This window comes from Pempheris klunzingeri, chromosome 12 (genome assembly GCF_042242105.1).
Source record: "Pempheris klunzingeri isolate RE-2024b chromosome 12, fPemKlu1.hap1, whole genome shotgun sequence".
In the NCBI taxonomy this organism is placed as follows: Eukaryota; Metazoa; Chordata; class Actinopteri; order Acropomatiformes; family Pempheridae; genus Pempheris; species Pempheris klunzingeri.
This window is the reverse complement of record NC_092023.1, coordinates 14,330,137-14,358,030: the sequence shown is the minus strand read 5'-3', so window position 1 is coordinate 14,358,030 and position 27,894 is coordinate 14,330,137. Positions and strand designations below refer to the sequence as shown.

The 27,894-nt window shown below is 40.0% G+C and overlaps 1 protein-coding gene across 1 annotated transcript; it reads right to left on the bottom strand.

Annotated features, from left to right (window-relative positions):
• Window positions 1–1,947: 1,947 nt before the first annotated feature.
• On the bottom strand, window positions 1,948–27,894 carry plcb1 (phospholipase C beta 1). Its single transcript, XM_070840626.1, has 32 exons — window positions 27,796–27,894; window positions 24,825–24,902; window positions 23,298–23,366; window positions 22,003–22,143; window positions 21,845–21,924; window positions 20,656–20,709; window positions 19,944–20,019; window positions 19,253–19,353; window positions 18,440–18,603; window positions 16,886–17,032; window positions 15,964–16,121; window positions 14,519–14,601; window positions 14,316–14,400; window positions 14,025–14,190; window positions 12,623–12,678; window positions 11,268–11,364; window positions 10,717–10,801; window positions 10,223–10,347; window positions 9,061–9,215; window positions 8,522–8,689; window positions 8,161–8,260; window positions 7,313–7,417; window positions 6,430–6,542; window positions 6,197–6,347; window positions 5,990–6,043; window positions 5,417–5,594; window positions 5,118–5,250; window positions 4,646–4,722; window positions 3,033–3,122; window positions 2,816–2,873; window positions 2,595–2,681; window positions 1,948–2,100 (listed from the first exon to the last, which is right to left on the bottom strand). Exons 1-32 carry the CDS (start codon window positions 27,892–27,894, stop codon window positions 1,948–1,950), a joined length of 3,486 nt encoding a protein of 1,161 aa, XP_070696727.1.

Here is a 27,894-nt window from a genome sequence, read left to right as displayed (position 1 = left end):
CTGTACAAAGAGTGACAAGCTCCATTCATTTTACATTTTTTACAAAAAGGTCGACTTTGCACTCTGAAACAATTTTGACAGTTTTATAAATTGCTTTTTGTTCTTGATCGTTAACTATCATGAAAATAACACTTAATAAATAAATAGACGGTCAGAATGATAACTATATTAAAACAACGATTACACCGAAACAAATAAATCATGCAGTGACTTCGAGGCCCTTCCACATCTAACAGGACATCCAACTGTCAGACCATTTGTGTAGCAAGTAGGGAACCGATGGGATGTTGCTGCTACTGGTCAGAAAACTCTGATCATTTCTTTGTAAAGAGATATCAAAAACAGGTGAATATGCAAGAATGTTGTACTCATCCCATAATCCTTCTGTGCAAATCCTCATGCTTCCCCAAAACATTACTGAAGTAAAAATGCCCATTTGTCCAGAATGTCTTAGGCTAACAGTCATGCTATATAAATCATTTTAATAACTGAACAGAAATTCCCACTGAGAATCATTTTTCTCCTAAAATCTCTAGAATAAAGAAAGAAATAAGTGCATAATGACTCCATGGTGTTGTGTCTAGAGCTAAAATACAATGTACAGACAGTTCTTCACTGAGCCTGTTTCTCTGTAATCACACTGAAGTTGTTTGGATGCTTCCTTCATTCAAAATCATTGTGTCAACGCCCTGATTAATACTCTGAACGTGGGCTTCACACCTGTTCGGGTCTTTTCTGTTACATGGACGAGTCTCAGCTTCTAAATGAGCACAAAACTGCAGATAATATGCTTTTGAAATATCACATGACATCGGATGCATTGATGTAACATAAAACCACTGAAAAACACTGTGTGTATGTGTGTGTGTGTGTGTGTGTGTGTATTTTCCTATATCCTGAAAAGTATACAGTATTCACATGTCACTAATGTGGTGTGCGTGTAACCATGTGCTGCATGTGACATGCGACATCATTTCTAATTCTATGTGTTGTAAATGTAAGAGTAGCGTGATGTGGTGGGAGAAGTGAAAGAGGAGCCTACTGTATGCACCCCTCCGCCCCCATCACCACCACTGAAGTGCCCTTGGGCAAAGCCATTCACCTCCAGCAGCTCGGAAGCCAGCAGATCAGACAGAGGAAAGCGTGGGAAGGTATGTGCTATGCACTGCTAATAACGATGAATGACTGTTCAAAAGTTACAGCTGGGGTTCGAGCAGTGATGCTGCTTCTGATCTTTCAAAGCAAATTAGAATTACAGGTTTTGATTCTGGCTGTCGTCATGATCCAGTGTTTGACAAATAAAACAATAGAATAGTTGCTGAGAATTTGTTGAAGACCGCTCAGAAAAGTACTGTTAGATAGATAGATAGATAGATAGATAGATAGATAGATAGATAGATAGATAGATAGATAGATAGATAGATAGATAGATAGATTGATAGATAGATAGATAGATAGATAGATAGATAGATAGATAGATAGATGATAGATAGATAGATAGATAGATAGATAGATAGATAGATAGATAGATAGATGATAGATAGATAGATAGATAGATAGATAGATAGATAGATAGATGATAGATAGATAGATAGATAGATAGATAGATAGATAGATAGATAGATAGATAGATAGATAGATAGATGGATGATAGATAGATAGATAGATAGATAGATAGATAGATAGATAGATAGATAGATAGATAGATGATAGATAGATGATAGATAGATAGATAGATAGATTAAGACTAAATGGGTTCTGTTTAAGTGCATGCTTGACTGGAATTAAAAACTAAATCATTAAAGCATTCTTCCATTAAAAAGAAAAGTAACAGTCTTTATGATCTTGATATCTCCTTTCGCTGCCCTTTCTTCAGATGTTCCCTTGACTGATCCGTTGTTCTCTTGATGCGCTCGTACTCCCTCACTGCTCCGCACGTTTCTCTCTTCAGTCCTCCTCTGACAGAGTTTCGTGTGGCGTTGACGGTCGGGACTTGCTGTGACCTCTAACCTCTGCTTTCCTGTCCTGCAGGAAGTCTTCGATCTCTCCGGGCAAACAATGGAACTTCTCCTGAAAATCGGCCTCCACGGCCCCTTGCAGCTGCGGAAAGACAGAGAAGTGCGGCACCCGTGATCACAGGTTAGAGGTACCACCATCAGCTACTGCTGCGAACAAAACTGTGATGATGTAAACCCAGAAGCAGTGAAATATATCAGCGATGACTCAGCTCTCAGTTAAAAACAACACAGAAATTCGCCTTCTTTATTTCCTCCTGTTGAGACAGATGGGTTGTACATTTGGAGAAGCAGCCAGCTGTTGTCAGCCATTACTGCCAACAGTTGATGAGCAGCTCAAAAATGGCTGCCAGAGCACAACGCATCACTAAAATGCCCCGGCTTGACGTCAGCAGTGATCCTAAACTGTGTGGGTGTGGAGCCACAGACGGCAGCAGCTTGGAGTTTTTGTGTACAAGAAATGTCTTACTGTGTGACGCATTTCAGCGTGAAGTATGCAAAGTGGGAGGTGAATTTCACCGCGGCAACACAAGGAATAAAAGAACTTGGCTGGACAGACATTTCGTGTTAGTGTTTTACCTTTGGCTTCAGGTCCTGTATCACCTGCAGGAGCTCGTTGTGCTGTTCCACCAGCTGATCGTGGCGCTTCGTCTGAGTCTCCTCGAGCTGGAGACAGAAATAGAGAGATAGCGTTGCAAACATTAAATTTTCATCATCGTCTCGGCAGTATTCAGTCTATAGAAAAACCCATTTAAAAAATCCTGAGCAGCTTTAACACAGATTCTCCGTCCTCCGCTCACCCGTTTTATGTTCTGGACGACTTCATTGACGTAGGACTTATTGATCTCAATCTTCTCCCTGGGAACACACAGTCAGATTGTCAGTCAGCGAAATGTTCTGACAACAAAAGCGGGATGGATCAGTGCATGAAGTAGTTGAAGGAGCTACAGCAGCTGTCAAGGGTGAGGTGCAGTGTGGATTAGTATCGGCAAGTTTCTGTGCATTTATGGATCGTACTCTTCAGCCAGATGTTTCTCTTTGGTCTTCGCTTGGTTGATCTTCTCGGTTCTCCTTCGATCCATCTGCCTCTTCAACTCTTTTTTCTCCCTAAATCAGCGGGAGAAACATTAGAGCTCACAGCAGGGGGGCTCAGTGAAAAAGTGGTTCAAAATGTGCATTTAGGTGTTGAAAATGGCTGCCTCTGCAGCAGCAGGTAGTCGCCTTAAACATAAAGTTGTTTCAGAAAAAGTGGCAAAAGATGCTTTCTGGCATCTTTCTGAGATGTTATTAGAATTATCACCCCAAAATATTAAATACAGAGAATGATAATGAACAGATTAGATGTGTGATTGTTGTTATCTACAGTTCTGTTGTATGTTCTTTGGAGAGGTAAGTTTTTCTGTTTTGTTACTTTTAAATAGAATTTGTTTGCTTCTGCAAAAGCTAATTTAGGAGTCCTCTTTTGGTTATACATATTTATTTGCTTTTAGCAGAATCCACAGGAGCTCTTTCTTTTTTCGCCTGTTTTTCTGTCATTTGTAAATAGCCATCTGGTTTTATGCTGCTTCCCTTTCCCTTAGAGAGCTGTGTCGTAGCAATTACGACCCGAGGAAAGTCAACATTTTCTGTAGCTTTCCAGTTCTGCTTCTAATCTCAGGCCAATGCAAAAGGAACTTTCAAACTTTCAAACATAATAATGTATTGGACTTGTTTCTTAAAGCTTTATTTTTTCAGTTTCATTGCATCTGACTTTGTGCCTGAGCGTAACGTGAAGCATTAAGCCATCATCAAAGCAGCTCTAAAAGGATCAGTCTGGTATGTCAAAACCTGGGCCCCATTTTTACATATTTTGGGTTCAAAATGACTGGTTGGTAAAAAAAAAAGTTTTAGGATTGGTCCAGTTGACTGAATGAGCTGCAATGGTTGCAACATAATCCTTTGGGGCAACTGTGTCCTATCAAAGTATGTCCATTAAAAATGACTGACAACATTATGGAAAGGATACTTAAGGAAATAGACCTATAAGATACTTTTGTTTCACCAGGATCCATTATAGTGCTCTCTTCCTGGCCACCAGACTCTGTTGACAAAAATAGTAATTTTACCTTGCAGAACTCGGGAGCTGTTGATCGGTTAGCTTCCTTGTGTTATCGTGTGACTTTGGTGTTTTAAAGGGTTAATGCGGATCCAACACAATATTATTTTAACAGACAATAACAACAACAAACTAACTGATCAAGACAGACCACAAAGTCCCATGTTCTGCGAGGTAAAATTACTGTTTGCCTAAACATCCTGTTTAAACGGGTCGATTTCTGTAGGGATTCTTTCCATAATAATGTCAGACCCTTCAAATAATAACCTGAGCCTGTCAGTGGCCAAAAAAGCATTTTGATTTACTTTGATGTACTCTGATTGGGCGCAGTTGTCCAAAAGGATTACACTGCAGCCAATTTTGCGGCTGAGGCAATCCACTGGACCAGTTCCAAAAGTGCTTGTACCTACCAGCCATGTCCCGGGTTTAAAATACCAGAGTTACCTTCTAACAGTGGAATTGTTTATGGAATTCCCCAGAGAGATTAAGCATCCTAATATACGCCATTTTTTTCAGTCCCAGATTTGTCACTTACTTGTCACAGATGTCTTTGAGTTTCTTCATCTGGGAGCTGTGTCTCTCCTCAGCCAGACTGCTCAGTCGCTCTGTCAGCTGGAGGAAACAGAAACTCTGATTCAATTCTACATTCACTCACATTTACATTCACATTCATGTTCAACCGATACTGCGCCAACGTAAGACAGGACCTGTAGAACGTAAACTAGTCACTACAGAGCATGGAGCCTTGGTTTGGACCTAATTTTAGGGCACAAAATCTAAGCTTTTTGTGATGTAAAAATATTATTACTGTCAATGACACATATTTAGCATTTAGTCCTAGATTTTATTTTGAACTTCTTCTGTGTCATGGAGGAAACTGCCTGCAACAGAAAGGGAGCTTTAAATTAGTTCATCCAAACAAAGATTATCACATTACCACAGCTTTTAGACACACGCTAGGGTTCAGGTCAGGGTCAGCAGCAGCATTTGGTTTGGTTAGACTTTACCATTTTAATATGTTCTCTCTGTAGATATTTCTGACTGTAGTATTGTTCCTGCCTCAGAGCCAGAAGCTGCTGTTGCTGCTCGTCCTTCAGCTGCTGGAGGCGTCCGTCTTTCTCGCTGTCCGAACTCGAACCCCTGAAGAACAAACACACGCGAATAAATACACAGATGTGCATTATATGAAAATACAGGAAAAAGTCTAGACTACTACTGATGTCTTTGACTTTGCCACCAATATTATACATATATCTCATTTCATACTGAACAAGTATTAAATTAGCGCCATGTCACATGTGTATACCTGCTCTTGCTGCACTGTCTGGACATCTTCTTGTACTTGTTGTTGAACTCCCGGAGGAGCTCTGAGGTTTTCTTCTGGTGCCTCCTGACTAACTCCTTCAGCTCTTTAAACTGACGTCTCTGCTCCTTCTGGTAAACCTTTGACTGCTGCAGACTCTCTATGGTGCACACTGGGACATCTGTCACCACAAGGGATCGTACAGTATATTTTAATAGAGCTTTAGAGGTACAAATAAACCTTCCTCTGGTTACGTCTGTTATGGCCTGGACGACCAGAGCGTCTCATGATGGCATTTATCATATATTATTAATATCAATTTTAATCAATCATCACCAAACAGATGCCCTGCTACAAAAATAATATAGTACTTTACAGTGCAGAGCCCCATATACTAAATACACTAAATACTTTACATAATACACTTTGTTTTGTTGTCTTCAAAATATTTTGCTTGTGCTCTCTTATGGTTTCATGCGTCATGCTTCTGCTACACATTTATTCAGTTTTATTAATTAATCAAGATGGAATAATTGCATGCTGGGGATTTCAAAAATGATTTATGTAAATTCTGACCTATCAAAACACTTAAAACAAGATCTTCACTCTTTGCTGCTGGTTTGGCTGCATCTAAAATGTAGAAAAGACATAATCAACATTCAATCAGAACAATAGAATTAAAGATACTGTAAGTACTAGAGCTTTTTTAAAAAAAAAATGCATCTATAAGATCTATTTTACTTAAACTGAGAGTGTGTGGCTGTCTTTGTAGGCAGATGTTACCTGCCGTAGCTGCTTGCTGATTGGCCGTGGAGGCTTTGGGCGTCGTGGCGATGGGGGTGTGTCCGGCAGGGCCAGAGGCAGGGCTGAGTCCATTCTCCAGTGGAGCTGATTTCAGATCGTTCTTACGCTCCGCACAGCTGTCTGCTTCATCCTGAAAAACAACACCAACCAGAGTTACAGCCAAATGTTCTGCTGCAAGACAAAGACAGAAAACCAGAAGAAGCGGCGCTCACCTCAGTCTGTGTGTCCTCCTCTACGTCCTCCAGGGTCAGAGCCGCCAGCTGTTTAGACCTCTGCTCCAGCAGGTTGACGTATCGAATAGGGTTGGACAAAGCCTCTATCACATCTATATAGATATTTAGAAATAGATTAATTTGGTGCTGTCAAATGGGTAAGATAAGATAAGATAAGATAAAATGCAGTAATAATGATAATAATAATGATAATAATAATGATAATAATAATAACAACAATAACAATAATAACAATAATAACAATAACAACAACAACAACAAAAATAATAATAATAATAATAATAATAATAATAATAGCAGCAAAAAGTTCCAACCAAGCAATCTGATTGGTCAACTAAACATTTAGAACGCTTTAAAGCGCTTTGGTCCTGACCGCTTCACTGTCGTGCCAATAATGGCCGTAAAGTACATCCTCTTGTGTGAGATTGCTCAAATCAGTCCAACAGAGACAATGGGGAGGGAGAGCAGTATGAGTGTCTCGACACGTAAGTAATACTGAGTGTGTGTGTTGTGTGTGTGATTTGGAGGGGCAAGATGGCGGCTCAAAAACTGAGAGACAGAAAGTATAACATCTTCCTCTATGCAGCAACATTATATACCATAATACTTACGTATTTGTATTGTGCTGTGTTTAAACATCCAGCCATTACTGACATTAAGGGTTAAAAAGGTTTATTCTATTGAGAGTGTTCTGCTGTGTTCTTTTTTCATGCTCTTTTATGTCTTAACTTTTGTGTCACACTTTGTTTTGTCATGTTCAAAAAAGCAAAATAAAGATCATGGAATTTCGCCATTTGTGTCTCTGATACCACACAATACCACAAGTGTTGGCCAAGGAGAAAGTTGGACTCGAGATTTGTACCTGCAAATGTGTCTGGGACGTAGTCTTTGACCTCGATGTAGACAAACACAGCTGGTAGAATCAGAGGCTGGTTTTTCTCATTCCTCAAGCCGATGTAACGATAACCTACATGAAGCATTTACCAGCACAGAGTCTGACGTTACCATCATTCGGGTTATTTAGAGTGAACAATCATGTTAGATTCACTTGGGTTTACACCAAATTCAGTCGTGTAGGGAGAAAATGACCTGTAATTTCATTTAAAGTGCTGGGTGACATTTTTCAAAGCAGCAGCATGTCTTCAGCTGCTTTAAATGAAAACAGCTTATTTGTCTCCACAGGACTTGTCTTCCAGCATGTGAGGTAAACAGGAGAGGCTGGCAGTTTCTGAGTAATGTGACAAATACATTAGTAGATTTAAAGACTATGCAGCCATTAAATGCAAAAGAAGATGGAGCATGCATGTATTCATCTTTCAAGCTAGCATTTAACGTAATAATGTGAGGCATTTGTACGTAAAGGCATGTCCATTTTGCTACCCAGTGCAACTTTTTCACATAATACAATAGTAATTCATAGTAATAGTAATCATAGGTCCAGTTCAGGAAAGTTTTGTCAGTTTCAAACAATCATTGTCTGTTAAGCTGATAATCCTTTGAAGAACTGAGATGTAGGGTGGTAAAAAAAAAAAAAAGTGAAACTCATAGTAGCTCAAATGTAACTGACATGAATAGATGAAGACACCACTGTGGAGTGATCTTTGAGAGCTGCGCTGCATTGACACCCCTGCATTGAGCAGTTATCCCCAAAAATATTTAAAAAAAAAAAACCCAAATCTAAGTTTCAATAAATGTGACTAAAATGAGCACCTGGTCTTACGGCAGACACTGGAATAATCCGATGGCCGATAAATTTCCCTCCCTCCTCAAAAGCAGCGATCCTCAGAGAGGCCAGAGTAGGAAGAATCACCTGTCAGAGAGTTGACGTCACACCATTAACAGACAGATGACTTTTTTTTCTCTTGTATCTTTATATTTGGTAATATACCTTGTTTTTGCACTAATTCAGCTACTGACACTTTATTTCTGCACCTTTTCTGTCTCCTCTGTTGCTGTAACAAGTACATTTCCCCCAGTGTGGGATAAATAAAGCCTTTCCTATCTTATCTCTTATGATACAGCGGCAGAATAAACCCAGTGACCACCCTCCTGTCACTCTGCTGCGTCTCACCTTTTTGAAGACAATCGGCTCTTCGTCCCACACCGGGTTGACGGCGTTGTTGTTCTGAGAGGTTTTGGTCTTCAGCGCCTTCCTCCTCGTGTCCGCAGGGAGTCCAAACATCTCCACCTCCACATACACACACGCCCTCCGTTCAGTCAGAAACTGGCCTGAAATCACCTACGACACACAGAGCCATAAATACACACATGTACTACAGCAGACGCAGTTTATATTATATATGAAGTAATATCAGTCACATGGACTGTCTCGTTCTTACACACAAGTTGGAAGATGGAACAATCACAGAAAACAATAAGTAACAATAATAAGCTTTATTTATACAGCACTTAACAAAGTTACAAGAAAGTAGCTTTAAATGGATTAATTACATTTCAGGAAATGTGGTGAATCAGAACAGACACTCAGCCTACTATAAGATAACAGACTAAAATACCCCAAAATTCAGATAAGAACAAGAACAATAATAATATAAAACCACTAAAATGTGTTGGAAAGATGAAAAAAAAAACAGGCTTTAACAAAAGTACCTTCACAGAGAGGGTGTTGGCTACGATGCCATCCACTGTGTTTTCTGTGAAGGGGTCAAAGTGTTTGTCTGGCCGTCTCATGAACTCAGGCTTCAGTCTGTAGCCGCTCCGACCGTTGTACTCGAACATGAAGAGATTCAGCTGCATGGACAAATCTGAAACAAACAGCCCATATTAAGCTCAGGGCTACAAAGGCTTAAGGTTCAGCTACAGAGTAGCAGAGTAAAGGAAGAGTAAAGTAAACATACTCTCAGCCTCAGTAAATCAGCAAGACAGCATGGAGGCTTATCAACTGTTGTACAATAATATCTTTGTCTTCTATTTCTGAAATCTTCAACCATCTGTCTGCAGTATTTCACATGTGTTGAGTCCCTTACAGACAATCTTCCACCATAATGCAAAATGCCAGCCTATACAAGTACGTTTTTAAAAAAAAACTGGAGCCGACTCAGCTGACCTGATACAGAGAGCGGGAGGCGACTCCAGAGATTTGGAGCAAAAATGGAAAAAGCTCGGTGTCCCTTTGTTTTGAGCCTGGACCGATGGCTTAATTAGAGCAACTCTTGAGTTGTCTTGGTGCAGAGCGCTGTGTTATACTTGTAACAACTGGCCGGAAGATTTAGCATTAAATTATCCAGGATAATTCGGTTTTGTTAATCACAGAAGTAACATCAAAATGCAAATTCACAGCGGGAAAGATCATTTCCAGAGCTGTGGCTCTGCCGCTGCATTGCGTTAACGCGGTGGTGTTCGACCTTGGGGTAACAGTAGGTACCATCGCAAAATCAATCTGTATGGCTAACAAGACGACTAACAAGACAGCGAAGCCAAAAAAAAAGAAAAGAAAACAGAAAAACATACCTCTCTAACATGCAATTATGACCTTTCTTATGAACTTTCTTCTAATGTGTCCTTCTTAAACCCTAAAAGAAAAACCTGTCTGAATAAAACAATCTGAGAGGAAGAGTCACAACCTGTGGAAACACACGACCTTTAAGAAAGTAGACTTTGATTAGAAGGAGTCACATGTCAAAAGGGTCGTGAAATGCTTTTAATGAGATGAGATTGTGAATTGGCGATCTATAAATAATGATTGATTGATTGATTGATTGACTGATTGACTGATTGATTGATTGAGAGAGGTCAAAGCCCGAGCCCTCACCTATAGTTTGGTAGTTGAGAGCCACCAGCTGACAGCCAGCGTTCCAGAAGAGTTGAGGCATGAAGTTGGACGAGTCAACTCTGGTTCCTTTTGGATAGATGCGACTCAACTGGGATTTATTATATCTGGTTTATACATGGTTAAGAACAATTATAGAGAATAATAGAGCAGGACTCCCTCCAGCGGCACACGTGCTAAACCAAAAGAAAGACATCAACTTAGACATTATATGCACATATCAGGTAATATGTGTTGTTGCTGCAAAAAAAAAAAACACTAATACACTTGTTTCTACACTCATTACATCATCACATATATTCAAATAAAATGTATTATAACTGGTGCAGAGAGACTCCAAAGATAATAAGGCTGTTTTTTAAATTAACTGAGAAATATTTTAATACATAAAAGCATCAAAAGAGGAAAGAAGAGCACAAAGTATAGAAGCGGTTGCCATGGCATGATGCAACTGTGGTAAGTGTTGCCAAGGATACTCTACAAACTCCACTGGTGACTTTGTGAGATGTTCCAAAGCTTTGGTCTCCACAAAAGACGACATGTGGTAACAGCGGGCTGCCTCTACATGCACACACACACACAGACAATTTTCAGTAATTATCTTGGTTTCAACATTGTTTCCACGTTTTTTGGGATAATAATTGCAATAACTTGCTGCCTTTTAGTCATTTTTATGCTTCTGTCAAAATACAAAGAGGGAAACTTTGCATGTCTTGTGCCAAATCATGACAGGAGTCAAAATGACACATCAGATCACATTTTTTTTACTCACAATCTCATTATTTCAAGAGACACTGAGCCCAATGATAAACTGGATAAACTGCTGCTCTATCAGTGTTAGATTTCATCAAAGTTTAACCCCAACACATGAAATGTTGATCCCTGTATCCAGAGAGCTGAGGCCTGACACGAAATTGAAGGATTATCGAGCTTTGTTCCCAAAATTATCTTTCGCAGAGAGAAATATGAAACAAATGATTCAAACAATGGCAGCATGTGTCAGTATATGTCCGCTTCTGATTCTTACTCTTGGAGGCTTCGAAGGAGTTGAACTTGGTTGGCTGAACGTAGTTTACCAGAGTTGACATTTCCTCTGTAGCCACCGCCTCCCGCTCTGCTGAGCCCTGAAATAAACAACAACAGTGGCAAAGTTTACATATAGTGAAGTCGGGCGGCTGAGTTTAATGGTCGGATGGCTGTGTCGGTTCCAATAACATGTACTGGGTAAACACTGGGAGGAAACGACAGCTGTCAGTTCAACACAACAGGTTCAACAGACCCACAGGAGAGATACACACATTTAAAAAACACAGCATCATCATCTGTCCTCCTTCTCCCACTAACAGATCTCACAGCAGGCCTGTTCTTCAGTTTTTTGCTTTTCTTGTTAATGTTTGTATTAGTGTTGTCTCCTTCTCACAGTTGTTTCCTCCCACAATACAAAGACATACAGGTTTGGTTAATTGGTGACTCTAAATTGCGTGAGTGGTGACTGTCACTATGTCTCAGCCCTGTGATTGGCTTGGCAACCAGTCCAGGGTGTATCCCGCCTCTCGACGAATGTCAGCTGGGATTGGCTCTAGCCCCCCGCGGTATGGGATGGATGGATGGGTGTACTACTGCACATGTGGGGAAAAAAAGCTGTATAAAGCCTTTTGTGGCTCCGGTGGGGGCTATGCAAAACCTGATAAATTGCCTCAAATGATTTCACTTGAGTCAGCGTTGGCTGGGGCTGCAAACTCAAAAAATGTGCTGGTGTCAAGTTAGAAAGAAGAGAGGCTACCAGACCTCTGCAGAACGCTCCTCATCTCTGTTTGAGGCTAACAGCCCAAAGCTACATTTGCCGCATGACACACCAAAATCTCTGACCAAACTCTCCGTTCGTTGCATTGTGGGTAATGTAGGCCCCAGATGTGGGAGACAGTTAGGAATGAAAAAACACTATATCTGGTTCTGTGACATCAATTTTGATCATTTTTTGTACCTGTTCATCACGAGTCTGGCAATGTTACAGGACAATGATGCTGAATGGGTGAACTATTCTTTTAATCTCAAGTCTAACCGGTACACATTGAACCATCATCACCTGTAAGGCTAAAGCTCAGGCCATCTGTGTACACCAAGCAGAAAAAAAAAAACAACAGGAACAGTAGACATTAAGAATAAACAACAACAACGACGACAGCGAGAGGACCAAACAACAACACACTGCAAAGACAACAATCAAACAGAAACAACAGCAAAAAGCAGCGAGTGTTGACGAGTGACAACATTTACAGAACAAGATCAACGAGGACGATGGCATGAAGAATAAACGACAAAATATAACATAAACAATGCTTGCAAACGTTAACCTCAGCTTTGTGTGATGTCACCACTGACCTTTTTACCATCATCATCTTCATCATCATCATCTTCCTCACTCTCAGCCTCCATCTCTGTCAAAATTGAAATTAAACAAGTCTTCATCCTCATCGTCTCTTCATCCCTGCCTCTTTTTTCCAAATATTTTTCAAAGCGCTTTTTTCAAACCACTAGATTTGCAGTCTCACAACAAATAAAACACCATCATATAAACAAAGGGAGAAGTTTAGGTAAAATTTAAATGATCATCCAGACACTACATGGCAACATGGTACATAACTGATTAAATTTCCTGTAGAAAACATTCTGCAAGAATGAGAGGTTTTTGCTTTAGGTGTTCATTACAATCAATCCACGAATAAACCAACAGGATTTTTTACGCAGAAAATCTGAGTGATACATGACAAATCTGTGCTGGACTTTCCAGTAGAAAGCAGACCAAATATCAGAATGTAAACCCAACAGATGCCTGTAGTTTTGTAAGCAACCCACTGCTTTAACTTCTCTGCAGGTGATTCACTGAATGCAGCACGGTGGACAGTGTGTGAGTATGTACTCCAGCACAGCCTCGAGTCTTTGTGCTTTGTGTTCCGGCTGGGCTCTCAGTCCCAGACCTGTTTTCAGGATTTGCACATCAGACGCGTCAATAAGGCAGCCTAATTTCCCCCTGCACCACTGTTTAATTGCTGCCATGAGCTCCCGACCTCTACTGGGATGTCCTGCTCATTACTGAGACATCCCTGATGAGGTGCAGAGGACTGCAGAGGAAAATCAAAGACATCAATGTGAGAAGGCGGAGCGGATTTGTCACTCTGGCCAAAATCATGATGGAAATAATGGATGAATAATGAGAGGTTTACTCTCACAGGGGCGCTTCTGAGGAGAGTCTGAATCCAGAAAATCTGAAAATAATTTTGTCATGTTTTAACTTCAAATGGAAACATGTTTTTATAAGCTACCGTAAGATAAGCTCTGTAAGTGCTATGCTCATGATATTCTTCTTAATTAATGATGCTCAGTCTGTGATTTTTGTCACGTTTAACCCTCTTCCTCCAAATCCTTCTCGTCTTCCTCCTTCGAATTGTTCAATACATATGTAAAATAAATCTTGGTCATCTGAATCTCTATAAACCGTCAACCATTGTAAAATGAAGAGAAATTGGTGGTGACTCATATTGTGAGGACGTATATCTGCTGTTTATGAAAACAATTTCACACAATAAAACTCTCGTTGACAGTTAGTGCGACTAAATTAAAGCCTGAGTACTCTTTGGTTTTAATATTTTCCATGTCTGGTAGCCTGAGAAACCGCAGAGCCATTATGGCCTGTTTTGTGTTTTGACACAAAGACAGTCACAGCTGAGCACATTTCACATGGATATCTGGGCTGAAAACAAGTCCTTGTGTCTTTGTGTCTTACCTCCTGTGTTGTTGCTAGGAGACACTGGTTCGTTGCTCTGATTGGCAGGTTGGTCCGTCAGCCTTTTGGTGTCTGTGTTATTGGCGGGTTTGTGGGATTTCTTGTTCTTGATGAGAATTTTTCCCATCAGCTCCTGAGGACTGGGCAGGGGGACACCTGACTCCAGCTGCAGACACGCGCAACGCAGATTACCGTGATTAGCAAAGAACACACAATCTGCAAGTGGTTTAATATTGTCCTGTGAGTGTGTGTGTGTGTGTGTGTGTGTGTGAGTGTGTGTGTGTTACTTACAGGGTATTTCTCCAGAGGGTCAATTAACACTGCTTCTCCAAAAATCGATTGACAATATTCAGCCATTTTAGCCTGCTGCTTCAAACTAAATAGATAAATAGATAGATAGATAGATAGATAGATAGATAGATAGATAGATAGATAGATAGATAAATCAATTGACACAAATAAATAAATAAATAAGTAATGACTGAGATGCTTACGAGTCCACATGGTTTTCGAAGGAGAGTATCACAGGAAAAGGTGACGTCTTAAAGGCGCACTCAGCAATAGCTTCAATCACTTCCTGGAAATGAAGAAACAAAATGACATCAGTCCCAAGCAAAAGAAAAACAAAACGCTGATATAGCACATTCCAGAGGAGATCCAGTTTAAAACATAAAAACACACATATTAAACAGAGCTGTTCAAATGTGCAGGAGAAAATGGACGTTTTCAGTCTGCCTTTAAACAACGCTTACTTTGGGCATTTTAAGATTTATTGGAATTGACAGGAGACAGATGAAAAGAGGAAGGAGAGAGATGGGGAATGTGTGCAACCAAGATCCCCAGCGCTTTAAATCCCTAAGGCACCAGAGCACCCATTAAGAAGTCAACTGTTATCATCAGCTTAAAAACTGTGGAGAAGCCCATGCAGAGAGAATACATCTGATAACTGGTGTAATGCGATCACATTAGTCACAGACAGTAGCGGAAGAAGTATTTGGATCCTTCATTCATCAGCAGTGATGTAAAAATACTCCATTACAACTAAAAATCCTTCATGAGATTTCCTATTCAGAAAAAAAAGGAGAATAAATGTACTTTAAGTATTAAAGTAAAAGTACTTGTTTCATCCCTGTGACTGATATTGTTACTGTTAATTATGCGGCATCACAGTGTTGGTGTTGCTAATTTTAACTTCGGTAGTTTAGTCCAGTCTTTAACGATGCCTTGTAATTTCTATTATAATAAGAAAATCTAATCTACTAATAGGACGTAACAAGCTGTGCAAAAACTAGTAATAATGCTCTTTATTAGATAGTAAATAAAAATATGTATACCCTCATTAGACACAATACACTTAAATGACACTATTATACCAAATCATACTGTACTGTTGAAACCAGCTAGGAGATCCTAAAGCACGATTAGACACCATTTTACAAGATCACAGTCTAATTAGAAATCAATGCCATATCAGATCCAAAATATGGTACAGTTAGATGCTGTTCGGCTCTATTATGCTGTACTTATGTGCCACGTTTAAAGCTATCAACATGATCCTATGGTAGCTTAATTAGACAACGCAGGCTGTAATTAGACAAATGTACTGCCCTATTATATTGGACATAGTCGGACAAAACACTGAGAGCCCAGAGGACAGTACGTTTATTTATTCAAGTTTCACTTTCTTACAGGGTTATTATTAGAAGATAAATGTAAACTAAACAAAAGGGTATTTTACTGTTTAATAGATAAATCATATCTAGTTTTAATCTAATTTGATACCAAGTACGGCATGTTTCATCTTACTGGTGTAATGTAAAATAAAGTATTTTTCTTTATGTGACACATTAAAAGGAAAAGTAAGTGTACCTGTCAAAAATAAATGTAGCCGAGTAGAAAGTACAGTTTTTCCATTTGTAAAGTAGTGGAGGGGAAGTACCTTAAAAGAGATTTCTGACGTCATGGTAAAGCCGTGTGTGATGACAGGCTCCTCCTCTGCAGTTCGTCCTTTCCACACATCTAATTCCACACAGCGGCATCCAGCCAGGAGAACCTGCCTGTACATCTCTACAGAGGAGCTCCCTGCCAGCTGTCCCGCTAAGACACAAGAACAGGGAATAAAAATACAGCATATTAATGACAGATTCAACTACAAAGCTACCTCATGTCCACACTGTCAATGACTGGAAACACTTTTTGCTGGATGACTCAATAAAAGGTTGTAAAGATATTTGAACTGTATTTTAGGGGATTTAACTCGCAATATGAGTTTATTTTCCTGCTTCTAACCAGAGTGGAAAAGCTTTGTTGCCCAATTGTTTTCATTGATTTTATGATAAACAAACAAGCTTTTTGAGGAAACTCAAAAAAGCATCATACGCATAACAAATTTAATGGTCTGTTTTTATGTTTCCGATCTCCCTTAAAACCAGGACACAACCCGCACCTCACTGTCTACGCCATTTTGTTTTAGATTCGAGTCAAACACCTTAGGTCTGCGTATAACATTCACTGGATCTAAACCTTTCGAGTGAGAGCCACTTGTGTTTCAAATCCTCTGGGTCCCCTCATACTGAGGTCAGCTGCTGTTTGGTCGAGCTTTGTGTGTTGAGCACATCTCTGGACAAAATCACGGATCATTTTCAGGCCAGACACTAATTCACATACCAGAAAAGTCTGTTTTACACCACAAATGCATGTCATGTATTCAGGGGAGGTGATTTTCTGAGATGTTGTTGAATTGACAAAATTTAAACTGTCATCTTGCTCTGAGATTTTGGATGCAACATCGAATGAAAAAAGGAGAATGTGCAATATATTCATGTTTGAAGCTAGACAGGCTGATGTGTGTGTGTGCGTACCTGTCAGGTATGTATTATGTGATGAGTTGATGAAGTAGTGAGACAGGGGGAAGCTCATGTCTTCAGACTGATCCAGTTTCTCCGGTGGGATGACTCCGTTCTCATCGCTGGACAGATAACTAGAGAATGCCTGGAGAGAGATGAGGCCTACATAACGTGCACACACACACACGCAGACACACACACACACACACACACACACACACACACACACACACACACGCAGACACACACACACACACATGCAGACACACACACACACACACACACACACATAGACATACAGACACATGATAAGGAGATTATGAGAAACTCATTCCAACAAAAAAAGAATAAAAGGAGAAAAAAGGATAAAGCATCAGAGTGAGCAAACTGTTCTACTCTTTATGGTATTTCCTTGATATGAATATTCCATGCACCGTGTGGTGTCTGGTATTTTAGATCTGAAAAAATATCCAATTAAACTTGATAGTAAAGTTTAATCATACCCACCGTGTCCTAATATCTAAACAGCACTGCCTTCCAAATCAACCCATAAGTCTGTATTGTGATCCGCTGACCCTGTTGTTACATTTAGGCTTAGAGTTTCAGACTTAGAGATCAGGAATAAAAACGTCATGAAACTTTTCCTCTTTGCCTCTGAATGCAAACATAAGCTGTTCGAACAAATGAGCAGTGGTGTCAAATTACATTAGGGGGAGATTTTTTAAATAAAGGCAACTCAGTCTTGATCTCGATACTTTAGAGCAGTTCCTGAATCAATGTGAGCGAGGTCATTTCCAATAAATTCTGCCTAGAATAACAATTTCATTTCGACTTCATACACACACTCAGTATAAAAATACAAAATTACATTAAAAAAAAAAATTCTAAACACACGCCATGGATTTAGAATAAGGACTTTTCACCTGAGTGTTTGAGTCCTGTGTGATTCGAGCTGTCAAAATAGATTTCTTCATTCATAGACTTCTTTAACATATAGTACACATTTGTATTCTTTTACTATCATCCATTTTTTGGATGCAGCTTAAATACCAAAACAAATTGGTTATGTTTAGGAAAAGACCAAAATTTGGGTTAAAATAATAAGTCTAATACAAAAGTAAAAGTTAGGGTACATTAAACAAAGGGTACAAAATATATTCCAACTGGGTGTAAATAGCCAGATTGGCTATTCCACCCCGGGAACAAATAGCATCGCTGGCTACTGACGCCTTTAGCATGTGCCAAAAATATACATATAGGCACAAATCTATCTATTCTATCTTGCAGATAGAAAAAACAGTAGGTGCCAAATTTTGTTCGGGCAGGATCCAACACAAATGTGAACACTTTGCTCATTTTAGCAGTTTACACTCTAAACTGGTATGTGGGCGTGCTAGAAGAGTATTTTGGTATCAACCCATGGACACATATAACAGTACATGTTGATAGCAAATAAAGCTATTTAGTACTATAGGGGAAGAATAACGAATATCCTCACTATGTATGTATGTATCATCATGTGTGTGAGTGTGTGTGTGTGTGTGTGTGTGTGTGTGTGAGACTGTGTACCTTGCTTCAGCTGTGCCTGGTCGTGTTGGTACCTCTCCATCAAAGTGTTTGTCTGTGCCGGGCGAAGAGGCGGGTAGAGGATCTCATTCAGCCGCGGGTCTCTCTGCTTGTTGTTGATGAAATCTGTCATCTGATCGAGTGACAGCGTCCCATCATCCCCTCCTCTACAGGACAGGGCACGGTCAGGGCTTAGGTTATAGGACACTACAAGGTTTTGCCTTGTTATTTTCACATAACAAGCGGCATGTGAAGACGTTAGTGCAGATTAGTGCAACTTTAGTTCATTAGATTTTTCCACTGCTAATATACATTTTCTGACAAATCGTTTGTTGTTGGTTTGTTCATTTTCCTTCTATCTCACATCATCAAAAACTGAATCCCCTTGAGTTTTTAACAAAATGATCGAGTGGGAGATGATGAAGTAGCTCTGAGGACTTGAGATTGGCATTTGTCCTTATTTTCTGATATTTCATAGACTAATTAATTGAAAATAACCCTTTGATGTATCATTAATGACATCAATCATTACTCGCAGCCTGACTTTGTATTTGCCGAACATAACAGTTAAAATTAAAAATACATGCTCTCTCTTTAAGCCTCCTCTGTGCACCAATGGGACAGAAGATGAATCAATATTCATCATTCTTCACATATCAAAGAAACTAGCCTGAAGCCAATATAATAACACAACACACTTAAAAAAAAAAAAGCTTATTTTGTAGAGTAGCTTGTTCAACATTAAGAAGTCTTTGAGCTGATCAGAGGTCAGGTACTGTGGCTGTAAATGATGTGAGGGATTTTCTTAATACTTACTGCAGTTTAAAGATGGTGCTAAGCTCAGGACGAGGACACAGACTGTCCAAAAAGCTCCTGTAAACTTCAATCGTGAAGTCCTCCAGTTTGATACTGTCACCCTATCGAATATATAGAACACGGATGTTAACGCAACCACATTTTTTCATTTCCAAGAACTGAACTGAACTGCCAATGTGAAAGGCATTGTGTCTCCTTATCTTTGATCCTTTTTCCACTTGTAATGCCTTAAAAATAATCATCTAGTTCTGCTCATCTTTGATTTAACTCTCCTCCATCTTCTTTTCTAATAGACGAGACTCCCACTGTGCTCACAGGATTATTCAATGTGAGATTCATTGTGAGCAGAGAATCGGACTCTTACACTTCGGTCTTTTCACTGGTTGTTTCGAAACTTGGTGACCCAGATATTTGAGCTCATTTCACCCCTCCGTGCACTGTGAGTCATTCCGCACAAAAAACGCACGAGATAAAAGCAAACAGAAAATAGAGAAAAAAGAGGGATAACGTTGAAATAGAGTGTGTGTGTGTGTGTGTGTGTGTGTGTGTGTTATATACATAGTTATCCAAAAGGAAGCCCTCTCAAAGCATGAATCGCTGGTAATTTCTAACTAGCTTTCTAACTATCTCTGAATATCTGTGTGTGTCTACTGTGTAGTGCCACTAATGACAGTAGTACAAAATGATTTACCCGGCTGTAGGGCAGTCTGCAGTTCTCCAGGGCATTCTCAACTCTCTTTCTGTCTGATGAAAACAGTCGAACAATGCTGCAATAAACAAGGACATCACATCAGCGTCATGCTTAACCACAACATGTCACCAACCCAAAGCCTGTAGTAAAGCAGCTTCACCAGACTTCTCCCTCTAACTCATCTAAATTTACTCCTCTAACATGAAATTTTCTTTATCACAATCCCAAATTCCTTTCCCCAAACCTCATGATGTCCCAAAATGTCCCTTCGACAAATTTTACCGAACCAATACGACTGTCCATACGTCTCAACATCCCTTTTCCTTCCTGAAAACTTTCCCTCTCCTCCCCTGAAGTTATATCAGCTGGCCTTAATTCCACTCCTCTTTTGCTTCTGAAAGACAGCCGTCCCTCCTAACTGTATTATCCATCTCATGCTCTGGCGGTGGTTGATTACCAGGTCAGTGCTGAATTAAGCACCTTCATGGATCCTGTCCCTGTTTTTGCTTTCCCAAGTGCACATGGAATTAAGTTTATTTTTGGAAGCAAGGGACAGGAAAGAGCAAAGTTTCAGTTTGTGCGTGTCTCTGCAGATTTGGCCGGGCTATTTTCACACATCCTCAATCATCCACTGTAGCGTGTGCCTCAAAGTTAACACTCAGACAGAAGCATTGATTAAAGATTAGGAAGGTAATAATAATCAGGAGCTCACTTCTTGACAGGGATTCTCCCCTCGGCGTTCAGCTGGAGAGTTAACCTGACGTGCCTGAAACAAAGAGAGCACAAAAGTTCAGTGCTGGAACTTTTTTTTTTCCACAAAGGTAACTATGCAGCAAAATGAGAGTTTTAATAATACATAAGTTCACAATGAATATATGAGAATGATTATTGTGATCGTAGATTTCAGTGATTCTCCTTTTAATCCTCCCACATGAATTTTAGACAGACAGCAACTCCTGTTGGAGGTTGTGATCAAAAAAATCTCACTCTATCAAATGGAGGTGTTTTAGCACCCTTTACATAAGAGAATGAGATATTTGTAAGATTTTATGATTTTATTTCAACCTGGAAGCCATACGCTTTAAAGAGCTACAAACAACTTCCTTGTCATTTCGCAGACACCCAGCAGACATGCAGTAGTATGGGACAATTCATCTGTAATCTAATGTAAACTCACAGTGGACTCAATGTTCGGTTGAACGTAGTCACTCAATGGTACAGATTTACTTGAAAACTGAGGTAACTTGATGAGTTTATACAGGATAAAATCTAAAAGCTTTATCAAATACCGTTAAAGGATATGACTTGTATTATTGTCAGTAAATCCCATGAAAAGAATGCACGAGAACAATGCCTTGGCTTAAGCCTCTTTGTTCTTGCTGACGATGTAAATCTGTAAAAACGGGTCACAATTACATAGCTGTATTTTTGAAAAATACTCAGTAATTTCCTTAAACAGGTGGTTATTATAGTTTTATGTAAATGTTACAAAAACAGGAGGAAATAGTGCATTTTCTGGGGACTATTTTCAGCAGCAGATTAACACACATTTACTGTTCCAGTGTGTGTTTATGGTAGCAGGATGGTGAATGTGGAATTGACGGGCAGTGACAAAACATGTCACCCAGTGTATCAATATGGCTCACTAACGTTTTCTTAATACATTTTGGACAACAATGAAGTTCTGTGGCACAGAGGAATAAAATATATCAGGCTCTGGATACACAAACGATACAATCAAACAATACTTCTTGTAAGGATCCGTTCAGTTTTGGGTCTGGCCTTTTCCTGGGATTTGTTGACAATAAGAAAGAAAAAGAATGCAACAAGACGTATTCTTTAAATAGGCTGAGGATAAACTGTACGTGTGTGTGTGTGTGTGTGCGTGCGTGTGTACTCACGCTTTCAACAGACCCTGGTCTCTGTTGAGATTGTAGCTCAGCAGGTTGGAAGACAGAGAAAACAGTTCCTCACACCACACCTACCGAAATCAGACACTCATCATCATCATCATCATCATCATCAGTCCCTGGCATCATCACTGTAGTGAGTTCAGTACCTTAGCTTCATCCTCCTGTGAAGCGATGAAGTTGAGCTGGTTGACGTTTACGAGGTCTGAAGCCGTAACCACGGTAACCATGCGGTTCTCAAGCCGGCCAACCAGGTTTCCCACATCTAGCAGCTCCCGCAGCTTGGCCTCCTATTGGATGGCACAGAATTAAAACTGTCTGCTGAAACAGAGCCATGCTGGAGGCACACAAAGGAGACGGGTGAGGGAAGGGGAGGTGGAGGCCATTTGCGGCTGTTTATTTTCTTCTCATTCATTAAGAAATAGATTTCAGCCTATTGACAAAGTGTACTGCTCTTGTCATGAGAACATTATAAATGTATATATATATATATATATACACTGTTGCACATAAAGTTAGAATAATTGTTCAATACCCCCAATTTTGTTAAAGCCTGAATACACAGTTTGCAAAGGTTAGTTGTGGTTTAAGTTTCACTGTGATATGTTTGGAAGAGTTTGATCAATAAAGTTGAGAAGATATACACTTTATTTATCAAGAATAAATCACATTGTCACAATCATTTCATGAGAAGAGGTAAAAAACATTTTATTCCAACTTTATGGGCAACAGTGTATATTATATCTCAAAGATAATCAAATTTATATCCAATGTGAAATTATATATTTGCAATGCTTCTTGTTGAGAAGGAATTGGTCTAAACTACTAAAACTTGGGGAGATATCATGTGTTTCAACATAAAAAAACCTTATTTAAACTGCTTTTTGATAGTGTTGGCAAAGATGGTCCAATATCTTTTTTTCATTTCATTTTGGCATCTGAGAGACATGTGTCAACCATGTTGTTTACCGTGCCAATGGTACACATGGTATTTTATTTCTTGGCTGTCTGTTTAAGTTGGCACAAGTGACACGTGCCACTTCATGCGGAAACTGTGTGGATCTCATGCAAACTGCCAATGTGTTGGGTTTGGGAGTGCACGTAGGTTTGGCCTTGCACTATCCATCATGCATAATACACAACATTTATTTAGTCATTTACAAAGAAAACTCAGATACCTCTGATCTAATTATATATAATGTAATCAAAAAAAGTAACATACTTAATGTTATCATGTCATCAAAGATTGATGAATAAAAGTTAAATGTTAAATTTGTCATATTCTAAGATATTAGCTGCTCGGCATAAGGGAAGCACCGATTGAATGCGAGGTCAAGAATAATTCACAGAGATCCAGAGAAGTGAAGAGGTCTATTACTCCTCCAGGGGGGAGGAATAATGCAGTCAGGAGATCGCATAAAGGGCAAAAGGTGACATATAGTACCTTTGGTGTTTTGGTGCTTCTCCCTGTTCTGACATCTTTTACATGGGTCAGGTCCAACAACTCTGTCTCCTACAGAAAACAAACAAACACACAGAGTCAGCTGTTATCTGGGAGGTGCTTCATCCTGTTTCCTGCCAGGGATTTCAGCCCACTTGGAGAGAAAGTGTGTGTATATGTGTGTGTGTGTTTGTGTGTTTGTGACAATCAATGATCACATGCTGTCTATGTGCTTGCTCTTTGGAATATCTATTTCAGTTTTTCCTACAGCCTGTCGTTGTGGCATATCTATTCTGTACAGTTCCTATACAGGTACAATACAAATATCCAGTACTTTTTGTATGCAGATACTTAAAACAAGTTACCCTTTAATAAATATTGCCATCTATGAAAAATAAATGCATACTGAATGACCTACAAAATAATTATCTGATGTGTCTGATGTGTGAAACTGCTTCCTCAGTAACTTTTTAGTCGTATTATATAATGAATACTACAACAATACAAGGTGTAGTCTCCAGATATAGCATACGTAAATTGCTGTCTTATTGTGGTGGAGGGGTTTGCATATCCTTTGCTTATCCTTGTGACACTGTAGTCGGGGGTAATAGCTCTTGGCTAAGGAAAGCCGGTTCCAAAACTAAGAGCGATTCTTAGAACCTGCATGGCCCCATGATGGAGCTAGACCTGAGAGGAAAGCTCGCCGATAAGCGGCGTGGAGCTACAGCCCTGTGGACCCACTACCTGCAGGGATAGACAGTGGGGTCAGGTGCACTGCCATCTGGGAGAGTATGGCTCAGCCTTAGAGATGATACGATGAGGAGCTCAGACATCCAGAGGGAGCTCGGAGCAGAGCCACTGCTCTTTCACATTAACAGGAGCCAGTTGAGGTGGTTCGGGCACCTGACCAGGATGCCTCCTGGGCACCTTCCTTTGGAGGTTTTCCAGGCAAGTTCAACTGGTAGGAGCCCTCCAGGTAGACCCAGAGACACTGGAGAGATAATATATCTAATCTGGAGTAGGAGCAACTTGGGTTCTCCCAGTAGGAGCTGGAAAACATCGGTAGGGAAAGGCAGGTTTGGACTATCTTTTTTAGCGTGCTGCCACTGTTACATATGGATATGTGTCAGAAAATGGATGGGATGATGGATGATTGTAATTAGTTAAAATATGAAAGTGGAAAATGATTCAGAGGCTATTTGGCTATGTCTCATTTAAAATGGAGAGATATCACTAAAATAGCAACCTGCACTCTTCAAATGTCAATTAATTTAGGAAAGAGTGCATAAAAGAAGAGGGCAGGGAGAGAGGAATATTTCAACTGATGTAATTAGTCCTTGACTCAGAATTGTGTCTGACTCATGTCCCATTTTTGATGACTTGACTACTCAGATTTAAATATTGATGAATCAAATTTGGACTCAAATAACTTCAGCATAAAGCTACAGTAAATGGGTTCCTCAGCTTCTACTACTTAAGAGTATAGGCCAACATGCAGAGGCAACTGAATACAGTGCATGTGTGCTCAACCTTATTTTGGTCAATCCAGTAGAGGTAAAATCCATGTGGATCCACGTGTAGAGTCACTGGAGTCACGGTAGACAGATCCTGAGCAAACAAGACACAGTGAAAACGGTGAAAACAGTCAGAAAGCACAAAAATCATGACAACAGCTTTCAAATGGCAAACATGATAGCAGATTGCAAAAATTCCGACAATATATCAAAAAAATAGAAAGTACTACTTTAGACTAAAAATAAGATCATAAAATCAGTGGTGGTTCAAAAGATGATGATTCATAAATGTCCAAAACCTAATTTTCTTAGTCCACTTTTAAATGTGCTAATCAAACAGGGAGCAATGAGTGAATGAACAAGGGGGCGATTTTAGATGTGTAACTCTTACATGCTACAGAGCGACCCCTTCCCTCAGCCGCCTAACACCATGGCTTTTGTGCCAGCAGGAAAGGTACACCTGCAAAAAAATAAATCAAGCCCACAGGACATAGTCCAGGACTGGAGGATGAAGGCTGATCTAGACCAGAAGCTCACCTCTCCACCAGAGATCGTTACAACCAGTCTCAGACCTGATCCGATCCTGCCTCGCAATAGGTCCTGTTCATAACAGAACTCACAGTGCCCTGGGAGGATGCAGCTGGTGAAGCATACAAATGTAAAAAGTACTCTGAGCTAGCAACTGAAGCAGGGCAAAGGGCTGGAGAAAAAAAGGTGCGCCTTGTGGAGGTCGGCTGCAGTGGTTTCGTGGACATGTCAACCACCAGGCTGCTGAAAGGGATGGGAGACCAAGGGCAGGCCCTGTGGCAAACTCACTGGTAGATGCTGCAGAGCGAAGCAGTGACTGACTCTGGCTGAAAAGAAAGAACAAGAGCTGGAACCGCAGAATGAACATTACTGAAAAGGAGAGGGTCAGTGTTGAGCCCTGTGGAGGTGTTGTCGGCCTCTCAACGAAACACCAAGAAGGGATCAGGGCTCACCTGATGACCCCAGAGAAGCGATTACCACTAGCCCGACTCGAGGAATGATTGCTAATTATAATATAGGATTGTAAAACCAAGTCCCATGAGCTCAACAGACTAAAGTTGTCATGACATCCAGCTGGTGTCTCAGTTGCTATAGTAACCCACCATGACAGTTTGTAATTGGTTGCGGCAGGAATCGGGCAGTGCAGCCACATTGAAGTCAAAATGAACAGATAATGGAGTGCCTCCACTGTCACTACAAAATAAATGTAGAAAATGCCAAAAAAATGATCTTTCCAAAAAGACTGATGGTTATATTATAGCTATTTCAAACAAAAAATAAGCAAACACATGCTCCCAAGGTCAATGTCCAGGGCAAAGATAAAAAGTTAACAACCTGTCTACATCTGTTCTGATCCTGTGAGCTTATATTGGGAAATTACACTAACCTAGTAAGGCTAGTGAAAGATAATTGTCATAACAAATAAATAACTGTTAAGGTAAAGTTATGGTTATGGAAAGATTGTTGTCATAATTAACGGAAAACCATGTTGACAACTGAGGGGAGAGGGGATGTGAGCCAGGGTCTCTACTTTCTGTTTTAGCTCTGAACATAAACAAGCTGTTGGAACAGTCATTCTAAACATTAGAGGGAAAGCACATCTCATTCTACATAAAATGCTGTTTATGGACTGTGTAGAGAAGACGACAGAGTTTTTCAATTCACTTCTGGATTATTTAGAAATTACAAATAAATCTACAGTTTCTATGAAAGAGATAAAAACACATGAAAACTGCATATTATGGTAACCAGCTTTAGGACTCCAGTCGTCATTTAATGGAGGATCTCAGGATCTCTTGAAATAGCCTACTAAAATATTTCTATAGCTGCCAGTGCTTATAAAGTTTTTTGAAAAGGTCATGGATTCAGCTGCTTTGCGCATAATAGCGCAGCCGACACTCAAAAGAATAAAAACTAGAGGAAAAACGCTCAGAAGATGGTAAACTAGATCCCCGGTTGTCACTTGTTGGCATGGCAACCAATTCTATTTTTCATAAAGCTCAGCACTACATGTTCGAGAAATTCAAACATCACACAGACACACACATACAAAAGGTTCAATCATGGTGCATAGATTCAACAGTATATTGGATTAGCTCTTCCGTGAGTATGATTTATGATATCATATGGCTCAATACATTGATTTACACACACACACACACACACACACACACACTGCCAAACAAACATCCATTCTTTCTCACACACATCAGATCTGTTTAGGTGGTGGTAACCATGCCAGTTACCATGGCAACCGGACAGCACGTTTCTCATACTCAGGGCCTGTACTTCAGCATACCAACACACACACACACACACACACACACACACACACACACACACACACACACACACACACACACACACACACACACACACACACACACACACACACACACACACACACACACACACACACACACACGCTCCACAAATACCTACAATTATGTGTTTGACTGTGCACATGACAGCACTGGAGTACTGCATGCTTGTGTTTTATACACATTCAAAGAAACACACACACACAGTACAGCAAATGCATAGCAATGGATTCTAATGTGTTTCACACCAACAGGTGGCAACAGAGAAACTGACCACAATTGCGTTTCTCATCCGTGCACGCACACACACACACACACACACACACACACACACTGTTACTCTCGTCTCTGCCTTGTTGGCAACTGATCTACAGGTACTTACTGCCAAAGCTCAATCAACAAATGAATAGTAAACACATCTGACAACATGGCACATTTCCTCCTCTTCCTCCTCCATTTCTCTCACTCCAGTTCGATGGACACAATAATGACAATATTTCGACATTGCTAAAACATATGTATATATTAATTACAAAAATAAAAATAAACCTCCAATGAAATAAAATCAAAAAGCAAAAAATGATAAAGATCTTTGGTTAGAGCATCTGCATTTTGCATTAAGAGAATCTGTCTCTTTACCTCATCCCATTTAATGAAGTTGCTTCCGTTCCTCAGTGTGTGAGAGACGGAGGGAGGCTGGAGTTTCAATGCGTGGACCCCCGGCTGAGCGCTCGCCAT

Excerpts from the sequence above, each read along its gene's own strand:
- plcb1 (XM_070840626.1), bottom strand. The coding sequence starts at position 27,894 with ATGGCGAGCGCTCAGCCGGGGGTCCACGCATTGAAACTCCAGCCTCCC. Across the intron at positions 14,602-15,963 it reads CGTCAGAAATCTCTTTTAAG|GAAGTGATTGAAGCTATTGC; the intron begins GTACTTCCCCTC and ends CTTCATTTCCAG. Across the intron at positions 2,101-2,594 it reads TACAGGACCTGAAGCCAAAG|CTGCAAGGGGCCGTGGAGGC; the intron begins GTAAAACACTAA and ends GTCTTTCCGCAG.